This window comes from Alligator mississippiensis, chromosome 2, assembly GCF_030867095.1.
Source record: "Alligator mississippiensis isolate rAllMis1 chromosome 2, rAllMis1, whole genome shotgun sequence".
In the NCBI taxonomy this organism is placed as follows: domain Eukaryota; kingdom Metazoa; phylum Chordata; order Crocodylia; family Alligatoridae; genus Alligator; species Alligator mississippiensis.
The window spans coordinates 203,424,402-203,445,257 of NC_081825.1; the positions used below are offsets into that span (position 1 = coordinate 203,424,402).

The window sequence follows — 20,856 nt, forward strand, 5'->3', positions numbered from 1 at the left end:
TGGCACAAAAATTGATGCTGCTGAAACTGGGGACCAGTCACAGCACCACTGCCATCACATAGCAACCAGTGTTGCCCTGTGTGGAGTCACTACCCAAGGTACACAGTTACTCTATTACACCTCTGCGGTAATTGATTCACATAAATAAAACAACTGCATATGTGGGGTCAACAAGCAGTGGCACATGCATTTTTGCCTGCGTCCCAAGTTCAAGACCATTTTAAATTCTTACATGAATGTTATTTATGTTGATTATCACACACCTCAAGTTCAACATCTACATTTCACATTGCATCTTTGTAGCTTTGCACAAATACAGGGACAGATTTCTATGAGACAGTTACAGCAAAATACAACTAAACGACATTTTTAAAAGTACTCCAAGCATGGGCGGGGGCACTTTAATTAGAGCAGCTCCAATAGCCGCTCTAATTAAAGCACCACGGCGTCTATTATATCAGCATCCCTCCGCTTAAAAATGGCAGCAGGGGTGCTTTAACTAAAGCTCGTCAAACAAGCTATATTTCAAGCATCCCCAATGCCATTTTGAAGCACAGGGACACTGATATGTAGGACAAGGAGGCTGGCTGGAGTACACTAATTAGCATGCTTCAGCAGACTCGATTAATTGAGTCTGCTCTGATACACTGTAATTACAGTGCATCAGAGCAGCCTCCTAGCACATCTACAGGCACCCAAAGAGATTATGCCTTCAAGCTACACCATCCTGGTTATTTTTCTTTGGAAACATGAAAGTATATGTAAAATAAGATATTGGAAAAAAACTAGAGTGGGAGTTAGACAATCAAGTTTAAAGCAAATGGATTTACCTCAAACCTTAAGCCACAGAATAATGTTCTGTTAAAGATACCTAATTGAGAGAAACCTCAGGGAAAGCCTTACCAACAGGAAAAAAAAGGAACACTATTTCAAACATCTCAGAGGAAACAATTATATTAGATAACAACTTAAAAGCATTTATTTCTTTTCACTAGGGCTATCTTTTCAGCTGGTTATGAATAGATACCTGAAATAGCTTTGGTAGTGTTGGGGCGATGTTGTAGCTGTGATGGTTCAGGAAATTTGCAAGAGAAAGATATTTGGGGGGAAAATACTTTTATTGGACCAACTGCATGGTTGTAAGACTTTTCAGACATACTTTTAAGCACAAAATACTTGAAAGCTTGTCTAAAATATCTTTCAACCATGTAGTTGGTCCAATAAAAGTACACCTCCCCACTGCACCCTCTCTCCCCACGTCCTTTTTTTCTATAATAGTTTTTCCCATGTGAAATCATGTTAAAGATGCCCTTTGATGGAAATGTCACACGTTCTTGCCTCTGTACTCCAACACACTTATATTCTATGAGTTGCACTGGTTTACTTGAAGAAAGTTTTTGAAAAAGGTTCTCCAAGGTTATACGAATGGAACAAGGAGTCAATTTTGATGCCTCTGCACTTGTTCAGCTTGCTTGTCTTAATTCACCATCAGATTAGGTGGCCTTGGAAATCCTCTAGAGTCAGGAACAAAGGACAAAGTAATTCCTGCCCTGATTTCTTGGGTTACTGAGTACAGAGAGGAAAAATGTAAGACTTAGGGGGAAAAAAAAAACCAAAATCAAAAAAAATCAAGAGAAGGCAAACTAGTGAGTAAAGAAACTGAAAGAAGAGGTCAGAGTTTCAAGGTATTCCCAAGAGTTCTCTGGGAGAACTGTTTTTGTGTGCGAGAGGAAAGAGTGTTTTTGTGTATGTCAGAGAGAGAGTGTCCTTGTCCATTAAGGAAAAGACAGCAACCTGCAGGGGAAATGATGAACAGATGGGGTACTCATGTGGCTGGTGAGGAGGCGGAGAATTTAATGGAACGAAAGATTTTAGGGTAGACCAGACGGGGATGTGGGAAACAGATTGAAAGACACAGAATCCTTCACATATAAACAGACAGGGAGTGTGTGACACAGAGAGTGAAAGCAGAGGGAATGGTAGAAAACTAGAATAAATGAAAGAAAAGTAAAAAGCCAGGCAATACAACTCAAAGAAGATGAAACCTTGACATTGAAAAAAAAAAAAAGGCTTGTAGAGGAGAAGAAGAGGAGAAATAATAAACAAACATGGGGGGGGGGGGGAAATAATCAGGGATAACAGAAGGGGAATTAGAAAAAATAAAAATAAACAGCAATTTCCAAAAATGTGCTAGGGAAAAATCAAAACAAACAAAACACCCCACAGCAAATCAAGGAAGAAAATGTCAGGAGGCAAACAGTATGACAGTACAACAGTGCAAGTCTCCATTCTTTGCTCAAAGCAAACTGGGGCCAAAGGTGCCCGAGGTTTTCAGAGTGTAAGACCTGTTCCACCACAGTCTAGCCCAGGACTGTCCAATAGTCCATGCAACACCAAATATCAAAGCAGGGTGATAGTTAATGCGAGGCACCAGCTTGTTTCTTGAACTACAATCTAATAACCACTTATTTAATACTGGCGGGACACAAGAAGCCCAAAAGAAGAAACCTTCAGGTAGTTTCAAGAGTAGTTTTCCCTTTCTCCTTTACCAGGATTTCTGATCTAACTTACAAGTCAGAGCTTGCCATTTTCCCTGAAGGTCCTGCCATGCAGAAAGCAACAGTTGCTACTACTCAAGCAAAGATTCCACTTTCGCCCTCTCCACTTGCAAAAGTGACTACAATAAAGAGGAATTTCTCAGCTCAACTACTGCCCATGTTGATCAGCTGTGCAATCTGTAGAGCAATACTAACCCCTTTCAATCCATTTGGATGACCCCACACAAGAAAGACATTCTTAACAAATTCAGTTTTAAGAGATGGGTTTCTGCATTGAAGACACATTTAAACAGTAGGTAAAAACTAGGCCATTCCTGAAGACACACTAATACCATTTGCATCTGTCATAAGAAAGGAAGAAATGGAAACAGGGTCACATCACAAGTCCATCTAACTCAGTATCTTGTATCTCACAGTAGCAGAGAGAGAAAGCTAAAGGAGATGGTATTTATGCCAGGTCTATACAGACTGATCTGCCCCTATTCCTCTTCCATTGGAGTTTCCACCATTTAGAGGTGTAGGAAGTCCTAATTTAGACATTTTAGACCTATCAAGCTTAATACCCACTGATGTACCTATCATCCAGTAATTTGTCCAGTCTTCTTTTGAACCGGTTGAATTATCAGCCTCTAAAACAATGGTTCTTTACTATTTTAGACACAAGACACTCATCAGAAAATGCCAGCTCTTAGCTTTTACTTGTTTCTCAACTACAGAAAAAAAGAATAGAGCAATTTTTCTGCTACAAAAGACCACAGCAGATCAGAATGTTTTTGACACTGAATTTCTATTTTAAATCTCTGGGTTTATCTTTTGAAACACATGTAGGTGTTTGCATACCTAACCCTGGCATGTTGCAACAGCCTGGTGAAGAATTATTACTCTAAAACATCTGGCAATGAGTTCTGCAAGTTTTCTACATGAGATGCTAACTGCACAGTAGCATAGTTTACTGCAAAGTAAATATGTGTATCTACACATGCACATGCTTAAACCTCGCTAATCACAGTAAACCTTACTAATTGAGAGTAAATTTGCTACCTGCAAGTGCAAGTAGCAAATTTTCTTTTGATTAGCAATGGCGCAGTAGTGCTCGTGCAGATGATTGGCCAGGAGCAAATCTGCTCCCGGTCAGCCATCCACCAGGGGGCCGGAGATTTCTCCCTACCCATGGGAGCTATTTCCTACCAGAGCGGGCTTCACAACTGGAGCGTGGGCAGGGACTATGTCCCCCTGCCCCAGCAGCAGGGAGCTCCAAACCCCCTGCTCCAAGATCACAATTGGGGAATGTAGGCTGGGAAATCTTTATTTCCCAGCCCCCACTCCACAATTGCAACTGGGGAGTGGGGGGCTAGGAGATCCTTATCTTACAGTGCCAGTTCCATGACTGCAGAGCTGGCACTTGGAGATAAGGGTCTCCGAGCACTGGCCCTGCAGTAACAGAGCTGGTGATGAGAGATGAGGGTCTCCCAGTGCTGGCCTAGCAGTGTGGAGCTGGCACTGGGAACTCCCTGCTGGTGGGGACTGGGGAGCATGTTCCCCACTAAATTCCGTGAGCATGCAGCTGGATGGGGAACAGGCTAAGGTGCCTGTTCCTTGCCAAGCTCTGCACTCACACTGTGGAGCTGAGTGGGAAACAAGCTCCACGTTTCTGAGCCCCATATTCACAAAGGCCAGAATACCATAGACAAATAACCCATTTTTCCCAAAAATGGTCTTTTCTATCTAAGCCCCACATTTTCATAATGGCAAATGGAACACAGGCAAACATCACATGGAGCTCCCCGCTTCGTCTCTGTGTATGCTAGTAGAACTCAACCTTTTGGCCCCATGGGCCAGATGGGTGGCATGGAGCCAGTCTGCGAGTTGGATCAAGCTCTGCATGCTAGGATCGGGCCTGCAGCCCAGCAGCACCTACTTCTGCCCCCATGCACTGATACTGGTCCCTGAGGGCCTGGGATTCCCCTCCCATTGGGATTGGTCCCCAGGAACCTGGCACCATCCCATCCCATCTCAGCATGTCGAGATTGGGTCCTGAGGGTCTGGCACCACTCCCTCCAGGCCCCCCACACAAGCATTGGGCCCTGGGATCCAGCACCACACCCTCCCAGCCCCGGTGTACTGAGATTGGGCCCTTGGGCCCGACACTCCTCTGGCCCAGCGTGCTGGGATTGGGCACCTATTTCAGTATTCAGGGACCAGGACTCTCCATGTCGGGGGGAGGGGAAGATGAGGGCGGGGGAAGCTGTGGACCACCAAACCATGTGGCACCCACAAGAACAGCCCAGCCTGAAGAAGGAGAACATTGGGAATCTGCAACCCATGCAGCAGCCAGCAGTACAGCACAGGTAAGCAATAAGCAGGTAAGAAATAAGGGGCCCCTTGGGACTCAGAGCTGGGGGGCAGCAAAGGCACCAGTCACAGGGCTCAAGTGCCTATATACTAATGCTAGGAGCATGGGGAACAAGCAGGATGAACTAGCGCTCCTGCTTGCAGAAAACACCTATGACTTAGTAGGGCTAACGGAAACCTGGTGGGATTCATCCCACGACTGGGCGGTACATATTGAGGGTTATAGGCTGTACAGAAAGGACAGGGTGGGAAAGAAAGGGGGAGGGGTTGCGCTCTATGTCAATGAGCAATATACATTGACCCTCATCAAGACGGAATCGAAGGATGAGGAAGTAGAAGGATTGTGGGTTAGATTACATGGGGGGCAAGGAGAAAGGGATTTGGTGGTAGGGGTCTGCTACAGACCCCCACACCAAGGGGAAGAACTAGATTTGGGGCTCCTGAGGCAGCTCTCAGAGACCATAAAAGCCAAGGAGGCAATAGTCATGGGGGACCTAAACTACCCAGTCACCTGCTGGGAGATGCAGACAGCAGAGTCCCACCATTCACGCAGGTTTCTAACCTGTGTACAGGACCTCCACCTGACACAGGAGGTACACAGTCCCACTAGGGGGAATGCCTTACTGGATCTGGTATTGGCAACGGGGGATGACATGATAGGGGACCTACAGATCGGTAGCCATCTGGGGGACAGTGATCACCTAATAATAGAATTCTTCATAAGACGTCGAGTGGGTAAGGTAACTAGTAGGGTAAAAGTGCTAGACTTTAGGAACGCTGATTTCAATGAACTCAGGCGATTAGTCAAGGACGCACTGCAGAGTAGGAATTTTGAAGTGACGGGAGCCCAAGAAGGGTAGCTGTGCCTTAAGGAAATGATCCTTCGGGCACAAAGGGAGACAATCCTGATGCGTGGAAAAAGAGGGAAAGGGGCCAGGAGGCTTTCTTGGCTGACCAGAGAAATCCAGGGCAGCCTACGGGCCAAAAGGGGGGCAACATAAAAAGTGGAAACAGGGAGAGATCACCAAAGACGAATATACCTCCTCTGCTTCCGCTTGTAGGGAGGCAGTTAGATGGGCCAAAGCTACCATGGAGCTGAGGATGGCATCCCAAGTAAAGGACAACAAGAAATTGTTTTTTAGATATATAGGGAGTAAAAGGAAGGCCCAGGGAGGAATAGGACCCCTACTAAATGGACAGAAGCAATTGGTGATGGACAGGGGGGACAAGGCTGAACTCCTCAATGAGTTCTTTGCCTCAGTGTTCCTAAGTGAGGGGCAGGACAAGGCTCTCACTGGGATTGTAGAGAGGCAACAGCAGGACGCCAGACTATCATGCGTAGACCCTGAGATGGTGCAGAGTCACTTGGAAGAACTGGATGCCTTTAAGTCGGCAGGCCCGGATGAGCTCCATCCGAGGGTACTGAAGGCACTGGCCGATGTCACTGCACAGCCACTGGTGGGAATATTTGAACGCTCGTGGTGCATGGGGCCAAGTCCCGGAGGACTGGAAAAGGGTCAATGTGGTCCCCATTTTCAAGAAGGGGAGGAAGGAAGACCTGGGCAACTATAGGCCAGTCAGTCTCACCTCCATCCTAGGCAAAGTCTTTGAAAAAATTATCAAGGCTCACATTTGCGAGAGCCCGGCAGGACAAATTATGCTGAGGGGAAACCAACACGGGTTCGTAGCAGGCAGATCGTGCCTGACTAATCTAGTCTCTTTTTATGACCAGGTTACGAAATGCCTGGACACAGGAGTAGGGGTGGATGTCGTATACTTAGACTTCAGGAAGGCCTTCGATACGGTATCCCACCCCATACTGGTGAACAAGTTAAGAGGCTGTGACTTGGATGACTACACAGTCCGGTGGGTGGTGAATTGGCTAGAGGGTCGCACCCAGAGAGTCGTGGTGGATGGGTCAGTTTCGACCTGGAAGGGTGTGGGCAGTGGGGTCCCGCATGGCTCGGTCCTTGGACCAATACTCTTTAATGTCTTCACCAGCGACTTGAATGAGGGAGTCAAGTGTACTCTGTCCAAGTTTGAGGATGACACAAAGCTATGGGGAGAAGTGGACACGCCGGAGGGCAGGGAACAGCTGCAAGGAGACCTGAATAGGTTGGACATATGGGCAGAAAACAACAGAATGCAGTTCAACAAGGAGAAATGCAAAATGCTGCACCTAGGGAGGAAAAGTGTCCAGCATACCTACTGCCTAGGAAATGACCTGCTGGGTGGCACAGAAGTGGAAAGGGATCTTGGAGTCCTAGTGGACTCCAAGATGAACATGAGTCGGCAGTGTGACAAAGCCATCAGAAAAGCTAATGGCACTTTATCATGCATCAGCAGATACATGACGAATAGATCCAAGGAGGTGATACTTCCCCTCTATCGGGCGCTGGTCAGACCGCAGTTGGAGTACTGCGTGCAATTCTGGGCGCCGCACTTCAAGAGGGATGCGGAAAACCTGGAGAGGGTCCAGAGAAGGGCCACTCATATGGTTAAGGGCTTGCAGACCAAGCCCTACGAGGAGAGACTAGAGAACCTGGACCTTTTCAGCCTCCGCAAGAGAAGGTTGAGAGGCGACCTTGTGGCTGCCTATAAGTTCATCACACGGGCACAGAAGGGAATTGGTGAGGTTTTATTCACCAAGGCGCCCCCGGGGGTTACAAGAAACAATGGCCACAAGCTAGCAGAGAGCAGATTTAGACTGGACATTAGGAAGAACTTCTTCACAGTTCGAGTGGCCAAGGTCTGGAATGGGCTCCCAAGGGAGGTGGTGCTCTCCCCTACCCTGGGCGTCTTCAAGAGGAGGTTGGATAGGCATCTAGCTGGGGTCATCTAGACCCAGCACTCTTTCCTGCCTATGCAGGGGGTCGGACTCGATGATCTATTGAGGTCCCTTCCGACCCTAACATCTATGAATCTATGAATCTATGTGTCTAGATATTTGGCAGTGGGGGAGTGATGCCACCACTCTCCAACTGCCAAATTTCCAGACCCATGGAGAGCCCCGCAGGCCAGATGACACAAGGCCATAGGATGGATCTGACCCATGGACCTGGGGTTGAGCACCTCTGGTATATGCAGTTCCACCACTGACAAGTTTAACTGAAGATTTTTATTGACAAATAAAAGTATCAGGAAATGTAACACTTGTTAAGTTGGGCAGGTGAAATAATGATTTAAGCCCTGAATGTTTTCCATTTTGCATGATATGTGGACACTAGCCAGAAAACAGAAACTGCTCATAAGCCACAGGACATATGCAAACACTAACACTGGCCAGAAAAATGTGAAAGGAACTGTAATAGCTCTATTTCAATAAGTCTAATGCAGTATAGATACAATACTCAGCTTCCAGTGGTCCTTTTATTTTGAACAGTAATAGCTCCTGGAAATTTGTCTGGCAAGAAAACATGTTATTTCTCTTCTTTTAAATCCATGGAAGTTCACAAGTCTAACAGCAGCTTAATTAAAATCTTGGTCTTAGATATTTGTGAAAGAAAAAACACTTTAAAAGAGATCATTTTGGAAACTTTTCAAACTCCCCCACTGGTGAGCCTCTCTTCCTCCACTGTACAGTCAGTTGACACCTTACAAAACAAGATTTATGATGAAGCAACTGCATGCTGAGCACTGCTATATGGACTCAGCAGGTCTGCTAGAGCCTATGTGTATGATCCATTTTAAAATTTAACAGAATAAAGGTGCTTCAGCTCCACTGCTATAATGAATATTAAATCATTCCTTATTATAAGCCTATCACAGGAAGGTACTTGTAAACTTGGAACATGAGGTTTTATCAGATTTCTTGCTGTAACTTTTTATCATAAAAATAATATTTATTTGGCATAAGTAGTCCTTAGGGAAAAATTTTCAGTACCACATGTGACAACATAAATGTATAAAATAGGGTCTAGGCAGACAAGGTTCCTTGGGTGAATTTGATATCTTTTATTAGACCAACCCAAATGGTTGGAGAATAGTTATTAAGCAAGCTTTCGGGTTCAAAAACCCTTCGTCAGGCTCCTCCCCAAACCCCTAAAATATGGTCTTACATGCAAGCTCTTGTATACCCAGGAAAAAATACACTAGATGTTGTAATGGCATCTAGGACTGGGTTAATTATTTTTTCTAAAGTCACAATTTTACGTGACGCTTTTTGTACTGCTGCTTGGTTACTCTGAAAGAGTAGAGTTGGAAAGAAACATCAATGCTGATGCCCACATTATGTGGAGACTATTCAGGGAAATGTTCAAATAAGTTACATGGATAAACGAATGAGAAATATTACTATGTATATGTTGATTTTCTATATTAGCTATATTGATGTCATCGGGGCAAAGGGGAAACTTAGCTCTTTCAGGTTTTACTGTCAGAAATCCAATACAAGCCCACTTCTGTTTCTAAATTTACTCGTGTATTTTTTCCTACAAAAGTTAGAACTATGAAGAATTAGAAACAGCATTCTCTGTCTGTAATTCTACTGTAAATGAATAAGTGGCAGGTGGTAAACATTTTAAGATAATATTCCTCATGGGAGCTCAATATGAGAAATCTACTCCAATTAATGCTGGAGGTCATATGTAATTTCATGGACAACCCTAATGTATTTATGGAAACCACTGCATTGGAGATATATTCAACATTTCTGCCGCGGCATGACAAATAATCAGTGATTCATAGAATCCACAGGGAGTAGGATTTCAATTTTAATTTAAGAGTTGCATGGTCTCAATATTTTAAACAGCAATTTGACAATGATTTCTTTTCAGTTTTAATACCACTACATACAGATGAAATAATTTCAACAACAGCCTTCCAGAAATTTCATCTGAAAATCTGTTACGTGGTGCTCTGCATGGGTCTAATGCTTCTGTCACTGAACTCAGCAGCAACAATCCAATTAGTTTCAATGGAAACAAGACTCAAACAAAAGAGTATAGATTTTCTTATGCTTTGATAAATAGCATCTTCTTACTAGATATTAGTTAAGGAGGGGTTTTATATAACCAAATATCATTACGTGCAACAATCCTGTTACTGTGTGAAACCTACCCAACAATTTAGTTTGCACCTTCATGAGTTTACACACTCCTAGTTTGAGCCAAAGCCTTATGTAAGATATCATCTAACCACATGGACCTACAATCATAACTGAAAGAAGAATAAAAGAACCACAGGAGTAATTATATTGCAAAGATTATTTTGACAATATCAGAAAATAGTCCTGTAAATGGATTGCTGAGCCTGCTGGCTTCCTTATGTAGGTTTTGCTCCCTGATAAGTTTCTCAGCCAATTCTCCAAGTAAAACAACAGAGAAACAAACAGAGAAAAGCAAATCCTTCTGTGTTGCCTTTGCATTAGGAGGGGAGCCCTTTGGCTCTAACCCCAGCAGAGAATCTAACCCCATCACAGTTTGCTTCTTCCTCCCTTGATTAGTCTTCTGGGAGTTTTTTTAAGTTCCTAGTGGGATACTCCCTGCCTACTCAGATGCCCCACTCCTGGGTTCTCCTAACAGGGCCAACTGTTCCCTCCTAAATGGAGGGACTGCTCCGTTACCGACTCTTTTGTTACCCATATCATTATAAATCACTGATTTATTTTGTGTTACCATATGAGCTACAGATCTTTCAGAAGTTCTGTAAGCTTAATTTATTTTCCCTACTTCATGTTTCCATGCTGATTGTAATAAAAAATTAAATTCCTTCTATCATACCTGTGAGAAGATCGGGGTTTCCTCAGTTATTTGTTATTTAAAATATTATACCATATTTCTTCCTCTGTGAAAATCTAAGCTATGTGGCTAGTATAATGTGCCCCATGGTATTAATTTTCTTCCATGATTACACATACTTCTACCACAAAATTTAGTTTTCATTAATTTTTATTTGTCATTTACTTTTTTTTTCAAGGACATATGCCAGAACAATTCAACTACACAAATAAGTAAACAAAATGATGTACAAACAGAACTTATTCATTTTATAATTTTCGCAACTATGTATAGAATATTTTTCCATATTTATCTAGGTCTACCCATCCGCTTTTATAGTATACTAGTAATGATGCATGTAGTATGGCCGAGTCAGATCATGCTTGAAGTGCGTAATGGATGTTTACTGACTGAAAACTGTAGAAAGAGGATAAAGAACTAGAAATTATTTCAGAATGGAAGAAGAGAAGTTAAACAAAGATGTAGGGCAACTATATAAAACAAATCAGAAAGAGTGATCACATAATTAAATACATTCACAGAAGTGAAAAGAAATAACTTGATTAATCTATTAAAATGATTCTGTTGCAGCAGTCAAATCCACACAAAGAATAAATTTGAAAAGAACTATGTAGCAGATGCACAAATCATCTAATATCCTAAAAGAATATCACTGCAATTACTGGAATTACAGCTTGTTTTATCTGCCATGCACTCTGCTGCCCAACCAGAAAGTCAAACACAATTTAATTATGTCATTGTAAACTCTTTTACTAACTCACAGATGCTATATTTGAGCTATTCTATTTTGTAAGACAGCACCAGCATAAGCCGTATCAAGGAACTCATTCATATGCAGACAAGCCTTTGACTGCATGATGACATTTCACCACACTGGGTGACAGTTGTATTAAAAAATAATCTACACACAAAGGCTTTAATAAAGATCACAAAAAACCCAAATATCAAAACTTAAAGCCCAAATAAATGTGTGATTTAGATACCAAAGTTATTCACCTGCCTTACTACCACTGATTGTGAAGCCAATATTTAAATAAAAAAATATAAAGATAGAAAAGAAAAGGGGAAAGAGGCCAACAAAACCCAAAAAGCCTATTTTAATGGGTTTGGGGGCTGGGGGGTGGGGGGGGACTTTAATCTTTATAGCTACTTATGCTTTGTTGCTACAGGAGCACTGATTCTATCATTTAGACATTTTTCAAAATCTTGCTGTAAGTGATAAACAAAGCTTGCATTTCAAGACTTGTCTGTCTTTCCAAAAGATAAAGAGAAACAGGACAGTATATACAATGTATTACACATGCAAATAATGTCATTAGCAGCTTGGTGCCATGCCCAATTAAGTCACTGAGAGTCTTATGACAGATTTTAAAGGGCAAACAATACAATTTTAAAAAGGAACTAAACTCCTTAGGGTGGCCCCTAGGTGCTAATGTAATCATAAATTAATAATACTTACTTGGAAAATCTTTTGGGTGTGTCTTCTCTGACCAGTTTCCATAAAAAGTTAGCCTATATTTAGCAGTTCCACAGGCACAGCAGTCCAGGATTGGTTTGTCGGTCACTCCTTCAAAGGCTGAGTCTGAAAAAGGAGCAATGGATGCATTTATTAAAAATGTTTTGTTACAACTGTACAGATGACAGCAGAATTCAAGAAGAGAAATACAAGTGCTGAATAGAACTCACCAGGGATTTTTTTTTGTTTTGTTTTGCTTTTTAAATTTGGGGTTATAATTAGATATGGGCCAAAACAGAAACCTTGAAATATCAAAGTAATGATAATTATGTCAGTTTGGATATGAATATCTCCTGGATATGAACCCACTGCCACTATAGTTTTGGTTCTGTTTCAGATCCCAAACTGGAGCCTTTTTTTCTTGTTCTTATCTGATGTGTGAAAATCTCACAAGATGTCCAACACAAAAGATCACATCAACCTTCTGCTAATGTTGAAATATCACAAGAACAGAACACCAGATTCTGGCAGTATCAAACCCAAACATAAACCTATGCCCTGATTTACTCTTGAAAATGAACCTCAGCCCCACAATTTAAATCCAGATCTAAAGCCAAACACTATCTCCTCTAACTTCAGTTACAATAGCACTGTTTACTTTAGTGAATTAATATGTGCTCATGAAAATTAGGCCAATACAAACAAATTATCCTAGTCAGCTATTTAAAGCGAGTAAAGAGCCATGCGAGTGACCTCAGGGAAGGAAATCAGGGGAAAAGCCTTGTTATAGAATCAAAAATTATAAAAGCCGTAATCTCTCCATCTGGCTGTCCATAATGCTTTATTCATGCTCTGATTGGGTGACTGAAACACCCAATCAGAATGCAAATACAGCATTGAGGCAGAAAGTGTTGGCCTGGTGGAACACCTCCATGATGGTGGAGACACAGGGGATGGAGCAGGAAGGGACAAGGCGAGCTGTGCTGGCCTGCCCCCCCCCCACTCTGTCTCCTGTGTCCCTGCCATCATGTGCTCCCCTGTGTCTCCACCATCATGGGACGAGACTGTGCTGGCCTCACCACTGCCTCCCCCCTGTCCTGCTCCCTGGAGGCAGTGGCAACAGAGCAGATGGCGAGGTCAGCAGTGCTGGCCTCGCTCTCCCCTGCCCTGCATCCCTGCAGGTGGCAATGATGGAGCAGGACAGGGACAGGCCACCAGAGCTGGCCTCATCCTGCCCCCCCACCTTGCTCCTTGGAGGTGGCGGTTGCGGCACAGGGGGGAGCGGGGTCAGGATGCTGCAGCGGTGAGGCCACTGGCTCTGACCTCGGCCCGCCCCTCCCCCTCCTATTCTTGCTGCCTGCAGGACCAGCACATCACCAGTGGAGGGAAGAGCGGGCCCAACATGGGGGAGAGGAGTGGGTGTGCCATGGCAGTGGGGGTGAAAGGGTAGACCTGGGCTGATGCAACAGTGGTGGTGGGGGGAGGGGAAGAGTAGGACTCGGCCCAACTTAGGTGGGTGAGGGAGAGGAGGAGTGAGCCCGAAGGGGGAGGGGAAAAGCCAGTCCACCATGGCGGTGCAGGGGGAGCAGTGGGCCCAGCCTGGCCCTAAGTGGCAGCAGCAGGGGGAGCAGGCCTCCTTCCCCACTCGAGCCCAGGCCCACTCCTCCCCCACCTCTCTTCCCCTGTGTCAGCCCTAAACCTGCTCCTCCCATCGCCCTGCCACTGCTGGGTCAGCCCAAGCCCACTGCTCCCTGCCCCCCACCACAGCAGGCTGGCTTTTCTCCACCCTCAGGCCTGGTTCTTCCCTGCATTGGGCCCAGCCCCATTATGGCAGGGAGGTGGGGAGCAGGTCCAGTCCCCAAGCAGCAGGAGGGAAGGAGGGAGTGGGCCCAGACAGGGGGACATGGGGCTCCATCCCCGCCTGCTCCCCACCCCCCATCATTCTTGATGGGCAATTGGCTAGTCAGTATAATTGTGCTAAACTAGAGACTGAGAGGAACTAAGGCTATGTCCAGTGCCATAGCAAGGAAGTTTGGCACCCAGGACAAGCCCTCACCCCACACACAGGTTCAGGGGACACACACTCCCCATGCTTGCCCAGGGTGCATGCAGCAGTGGGAGCCACCCCCCACTCTGGGTCCCCATGCCCTGCCACATGAGCCACTCACTGCTCCGTCCTGCACCACACTCCAGCTGGGCAGTGCCTGTTGGTGTCCTTACACTTTGGCACCTGGGGCAGTTGCCTCACTTGCCCCACCCTTGCTATGATACTAGCTATAGCACCCATCTCCTCTGAAAGCAGCACATGGCATACTCTCTCATAAAGGTTTGGAAAGTTACAGCAGCAGGCTTCAAGCAGGAGGCATTGGCTATGGTGCTACATAGGGCTGATCTTTAAGATTGTCTTTAAGCCCACATCCAGTGATCATCCATACTGCAACCTCTAAACTCAGGTCCCAAACACAGTCCAGCCCAGCCTCAGTTTATCTGAATTTTAGGGTACAATGTTGACAGCAACCTGCTCAATTCCCATTCCATCTGTTTCTGAAGTGTATTTCACCCTCTTCCAGGCACAGCACACTTCAAGTAGAAGAACTCAGCCAGCAAGTCTCTGTTCCTGACTTTCAGGAACACCCCACTTCCCATCTCTTCTGCCCATAATTAGAGCCAAGTACAGAAAGAGACCCAACTAATTTAAACATGGGATCCCTCGGAGGGTTCTACTTAAGGGATAAAATGTATGCTGTAGAGGTATAGTACTAGCCATAAAGTAGGATGCTGGTAGAGAGAAATTGTTCATATACCTTGGACTGGTTGAGGACAATCTTCTGGGCCAACCTTACAAATTACAGTAGAAATATTCATTGTGTTTTCCTGAAGCATAAAGCTTTGCAGCACTACACCTCTATACTTTCCCCTACCACCCAAGACACCATTCTGCCTTTGGCACAGATGAATACATTCAAAACAGAACTGCTGCCAGGCTTGGCAAACTGTCTCTAAATTTAGGCCATTTCTAGACTAGGAAACTGTGGTTTTGACAGTATGACAGCTAAAATGTCTTAACTAACATTGTAAACAACTGTGTACACAAAGTTTAACACTTTTAAATAGGTTGCTAGTCATAGACTCCCTCACTGTTGACTATGACAAATTAACATGTTTTAATTAAGTCACTAATTTTTAAAAACATGTTAGCTATATGGTTTAAAACACACACACACACACACACACACACAATCTTTTCCTAACAGAGACATGACCTCAATTTACTCCAAATTCCCAACTTCTTGGCTGTGCCTTTCTCATTTGTATTTAACTCCTCTCTCTTTTTAGGAATGTGAACAGATGTCTTAAATATGTTTATTTTGCTTGCTCCAGTGGCTTTATTCAACCTATTCCCCACACTGAATTTGAAAGGTTAGTTTTAATGAGTGTAATGTGCATTCCTCAATGTATGAAATGGTACAATACAATGGCATGTGTGAATCATGGTTACTATCAAGGACACCATGTTTATTAAAATTCAATTAAGCACAAGAGTAGCACATATTCAGTTTATTACAAATATTATATTCAAGACCAGATTAAGCTAATTCCAGGTTTGGGCCCCAAAAATAAATGGTCATCACCTTAGCATCCATTGAACTAGACACAGCTCAAGCATTTCAATTGGAAGAAAGGGCAGGGGATGGAAATGCTTATAACTATTATCTCTGCATTTTTGCACAAAGAAATTATTATTTTTAGGGACCTGAAAAGCTTACCCTGTAAAGGATATTTTTGTAAAAGTATGGGGTTTGGAAGTAAATTCCAAAGAACCCATGCATACTAATGTCAAGGGAATGTAATTTTACTGAGTAATAAGTCCCCTTTGATTCCAAAGAGCCACAAATGAAACCACCGTTTAAATGCAGAGAGCTATCTATAATATTTATAATTGAATTCAACATAGCTGGACAAGAAAAGATGGCAATACCATTTGCCAAGAAAATTTGAGTTGAAGTGCCACCTGTCAGATTTCTTTCACTTTTATTTATAGACCATTTGTTATGTACTGATGGTGGGCTTTTCTAACATATCCTGGAGATTCAGGCACACATCCCCTTGACTTTCAACAGGAGTTTATACTCTTAAACCCTCATAGGTATTTTTGACAAATCTCCCCTGAGAGTCTGCACAGTTATCATGACAATTCCTGCCCTAAGGAGCTAACATGAAGATATAAAAGAATGAGAAATGCTGGAAGAACCAAAGGAAAGCAGTTACATCTATAACTTCTCTTTATAATCAAACCTCCCATGGAGAGAAATAATTTCTTTATGCAAAAACATAAAGATAATCATTCCTCCTCTTTCCACTTCTTCCTCTCAGCATGAAACATCAGTATGCCTCATTCAAGGGTTTTCAAGGAGGCCTGGGCCCTCACGTTCAAATACTAAGAATCACAAAATTGAGTTCTTTTCAATAGATATTTCACTGCACATATAGGATGTTCTTAAAGGTTACCATGGAAAAAAACTCCAGGGATGGCAGCAGAGGAAAGAGATAAGGGTAACAAGAAAGATGACTTAAGTGTTGAGGAAGGATATACCTGGATAGGAGATGCCGCATTCATACCATAAGTTTTGTAGGGCCTAAAAGTAAGGTTTGGAAGTTAAAACTTTATATAGTGGATAAGTAGTAGTTTGTAGAACACTCCACAGAGAGCAGTCCTAATTTATCTTACCTTGTTCACATAGTTTCTTGGTAAGAGAGCCTTCATCTTGAAAATAAATAATTCGCTTCTGCACAATACTGGCCCTGTTGATGAGGAACACAGCTTTAATGAAATGCATTCATTCCTTAAAATGAACGGCAGAGCAGTGAATGAACAGCACAGGACTTATTTGAAACATTTTGTACAATCTGATGCATCACAAAGCATCTCTCTACTAGTTTGTCAAGGAGCCAAATTTCATTTATTTTATTTTATTTTATTGCCAAGAGAACCATGTTTTAAGAACTCCATTTTATTCAAATAGTTTTCTCTGTGCTGTGTAATATTAACTAAAATCTAGGCACACTCCTCACTGTAGATATATACAATGCTATAGTTTTACTTCTATCTCAAGTGGTATTTGATTTTCCTTATAAATGGCAGAAACTTGAAATGTTGATACCATATCAAGAATGATCAGTTATATTGTACCATGAATTTGTGTTTCTGAAGTGTATGGCATTCAGCTGAGTGTCACAAATTATATTTGAGTTAAGAAAAACAATAGCTCTAAAACAAGCAGCTATTTACAAAAAATTACTTGGCATTTTGAAGAGTGAGATGTTTCCAAAATGCTGCAAGAATTTAATGCAAATATAATATAGACTTTATATACTTAAGCAGCATCACGCTAAACTCCTTCAAAGGGCAACCCAACCTTGAAAAAACATTAAAACTAATAACATTTATAATATTTTATTAATGCTTAACATCAACACAGAGTTTGTAAACTCCAATTTTTCTTGGGATTTTGAATATAAATAAGATTAAAGGGAAACTACTTAGAGAAAAGCCACAGTTGTATCATTGATTGTACTCATGAGAGATAGTTGTATCATATTTATTTCTAGCTAAACAAATGCCTCCTTCCTCAGAAAAAAAAGCTCAGAGCAATAGGTTCCCCCCACCATTGGTATCAGAAATAACAGACATTGTGTTTGCTCCCAAAGCCCCTCTCAGCCTATGGAATATAATTTCCATTGAGTTTAAGGAGTTTGGGGCAGACCCACTATGTTTGAAATACCAAAGCCACAAAACTGATAGCTAGGGGAAATTACCTATAGAAAGAGTTATGAAATTCAGCAAAATGCATTTGAGGATTTTTAATTTGACCTTTTAAAATGTTCATTTGTATTTCTAGCTTTGGTTTTTAACAACTCTGCACATTTTACTCTTGAGCACACACTTCTACTCTTTTCAGACTCTGCTTGCTTCCAGGAGACAGCACAGGCTCTTTGTTTCTCCTTTGTAAGTCGGTTGCATTAACAAGATTCCTGAAGGTCAGAGGGCATGTAGAGCTTGCTCTGACCCTAAAAACTTTGGCCATTGGACAGCTATATCTGTGGTTTGGGGTTTTGGTTTTTGTTTTTTTGCTCTTTTTTTTCCATGACAGCATGAAGTTTAGAGAGGCTTTCCTAATTTACTGCTCTTACTCAATACTCTCTGGCATTCCTCATCTGTTAAACAGCTTCAAGTAAAAGTACAACAAAATAGATCATAAACCTAGCAGAAAATGCAAAATTAAGCAATATTTTTTTCCAGATAATATTACATCCTATATTGGAGCAGCTTTGAACAATTGAAATATGACAGTTCTACCTCTTTAAGGACAAAATGCTGTGCAGGTCCTACCTGATTAACACATGCCTAAAATACTTCATACAAACTATAACTAGATTTCTTTCTTTTCAACCATATATAATTATGTGATTAAAATTCATATACAAACCTTGTGTCCTTTCCAAAGTGTTTATCAATTAATTCCCTGGCAATATTAATATAATGGTGCAATGAGATCTGATCTCAGATCCCAACAATTATGCTACTTCCCATGCCACATCTGCATTCCAGGATGTATGATTTTGGGGATTAGGCATCAGCTCCCATTTGCAGCCTTTCAACTTGCCAGCATATGTGAAGCCTGAGATCATGATCTTGCACTCCACTTGTACCAGCAAGTTCAAAGCCATGAACTCAACAGCCCAATGTGCTAACTGAGCCATTAATATAACATATACCAAGGGCCTGAGTGAACATCAATCTCTTTCAAACATTTCTCTTATTATCAGCATGTCAGCATCATTAATATAACACTGAAGCTCTTTCCCAAGTATACTGAAATAAAAAATGGTTAACAAGGATTAATTTTTATGTCAAATCAAGAGCATACTGGTTAAAACCACACAATCTGATTCTTCTCACATCAACTTTACACTGAGGTAATTTCATTGACTTCAACAGGTTAGCTTAAAGGCTAACACCTATGGCCCACAGACCAATGCATCCCATGACAAAACTGAATCTGGCCCAGGGAAGCTCAGGGAATCAGCAGCATGCTCCAGCCAAAGTACCAGTGAAGCTGTCTCCAGGATCCCACCACCTGCCTTATTCTGTATCCCCTCCACAACATCTGCTGATCATTGGGAGCTACAGAGATTTGTGGCCCATGGCAGGAAGAGACTGGGTAGCAAGCAGGAGGCCATGGTGATAAAAGATTGCCAACTCCCTTGTATGGTATTTTAATAACAAAACTATGTGGGGACAAATCAAATGGTGCAGCAAAGACTGAGAATTATGTCAGTGGCAGAGTCAAGTCTTCTAAGAGGTCACACTATGGGGATGGTACTTCTAGAGATCCAAACAAAAAAAAAAATCAAGAATTTTTTTTTTTTTTAAACTCAGTCTCTAATGAGAGTAAGCGCCAACCAGACAAAAGACAGGCTTAAGATAATGGCACACAGCCTTCATTTTCTTGGATTTTTCACTTAATAACCAAAGGACTGTTGGGAGCAAGATGTTATAACATCCTGTTCTCTCTTAGAGAGACTCAGTGAAACATTAAATGTTCTTGAAGTACTATCCATCAATACCATAAAACTGGCAAACAGCCACTTGGAGTGATTAATAAAATTCAACATAACTGTCCTGTAAGCTGAAATACATTTGCATAATTAGGGTCTCACATATTTACAAGATATTTTTATCCAAAACACATAGCAGAGTGGCAAAGAAGATTTAAAATATTAGCTTTTTCAGACTTTCATGTTAAAATATATCCTTCTAACATAAAAAATAATTTTGGGGAAGGAAGTCACTAAATATGCAGATGAGGCAAATAAGTTAGGATACTGTATTTTAGAAGAGCTATATGCCTTTCCTTTTAAAGTTTTTTTTCTTTTTGTTACACAGTTGGCTCATAAGTGTAAAATACCAAGGGAACAGTTCACTTCCTTTCCTAACAACAGAATCTTCACAGCTTTGTGAGTCATTGTCTCTTCAGCTGTGGTTGAAATCAGAAATACAGCTGGTCATCTTTTCACTGAAGCCATTGGCTTCAATTGGAACAGAATCAGTATATTAGATAGAGATGCATAAATACAGTGTATACACATGCATTTATATACAACTATATAGATATATACAGTATAGAATATTTTATACAATGAATTATAATGAATTTATATTTACCATCTGGTTTAATAATGTTGCCTAGGTCATAGACTAATTTACTAACCAAACAGGATCTGGTCCTTTTTTCCTGCTTTAAAATATTTGAAATAAATAGCTCTGCCATTAACTAAATACAGGTTCTTGTTCTGGGTTTTGATACTAATATAAAATACACAGTGGCAGCCCAAAATTCATAGTTAAACTTTATGGGAAGAAAGTAATAGAATCATAGAAAATGCGGGTTGGAAGGGACCTCAGGAGGTCATCTAGTCCAACCCCCTGCTCAAAGCAGGACTATCCCCAACCAGATCATTCTAGCCAGGGCTTTGTTGAGCCCGTCATTAAAAACTTCCACCACCTCTCTAGGTAACCTGTTCCAGTGCTTCAACACCCTCCGAGGCTAGGGACAGACATTCAAAAAACCTGAACCTTAATTGATTCAACCTTTGCAGGTTAGTCTAACCTGGCTAGGCTGAACTGGTTTCCAACAATACAGACAATCCCTTTGGACTTGAGGAAATTCAGGCACATGCCTGCAGTGGC

The 20,856-nt window shown here is 42.2% G+C and overlaps 1 protein-coding gene across 1 annotated transcript in view; it reads right to left on the reverse strand.

Annotated features, from left to right (window-relative positions):
- SPON1 (spondin 1) overlaps positions 1–20,856 on the reverse strand; it is a 378,147-nt gene that overhangs the window by 254,811 nt on the left and 102,480 nt on the right. The window contains exons 4-5 of the mRNA XM_014602347.3: positions 16,834–16,907; positions 12,108–12,230 (exon numbers count right to left, since the gene is read on the reverse strand). Coding sequence (XP_014457833.1) covers positions 12,108–12,230; positions 16,834–16,907 — 197 coding nt within the window. The remainder of the gene's footprint in view (positions 1–12,107; positions 12,231–16,833; positions 16,908–20,856) is intronic.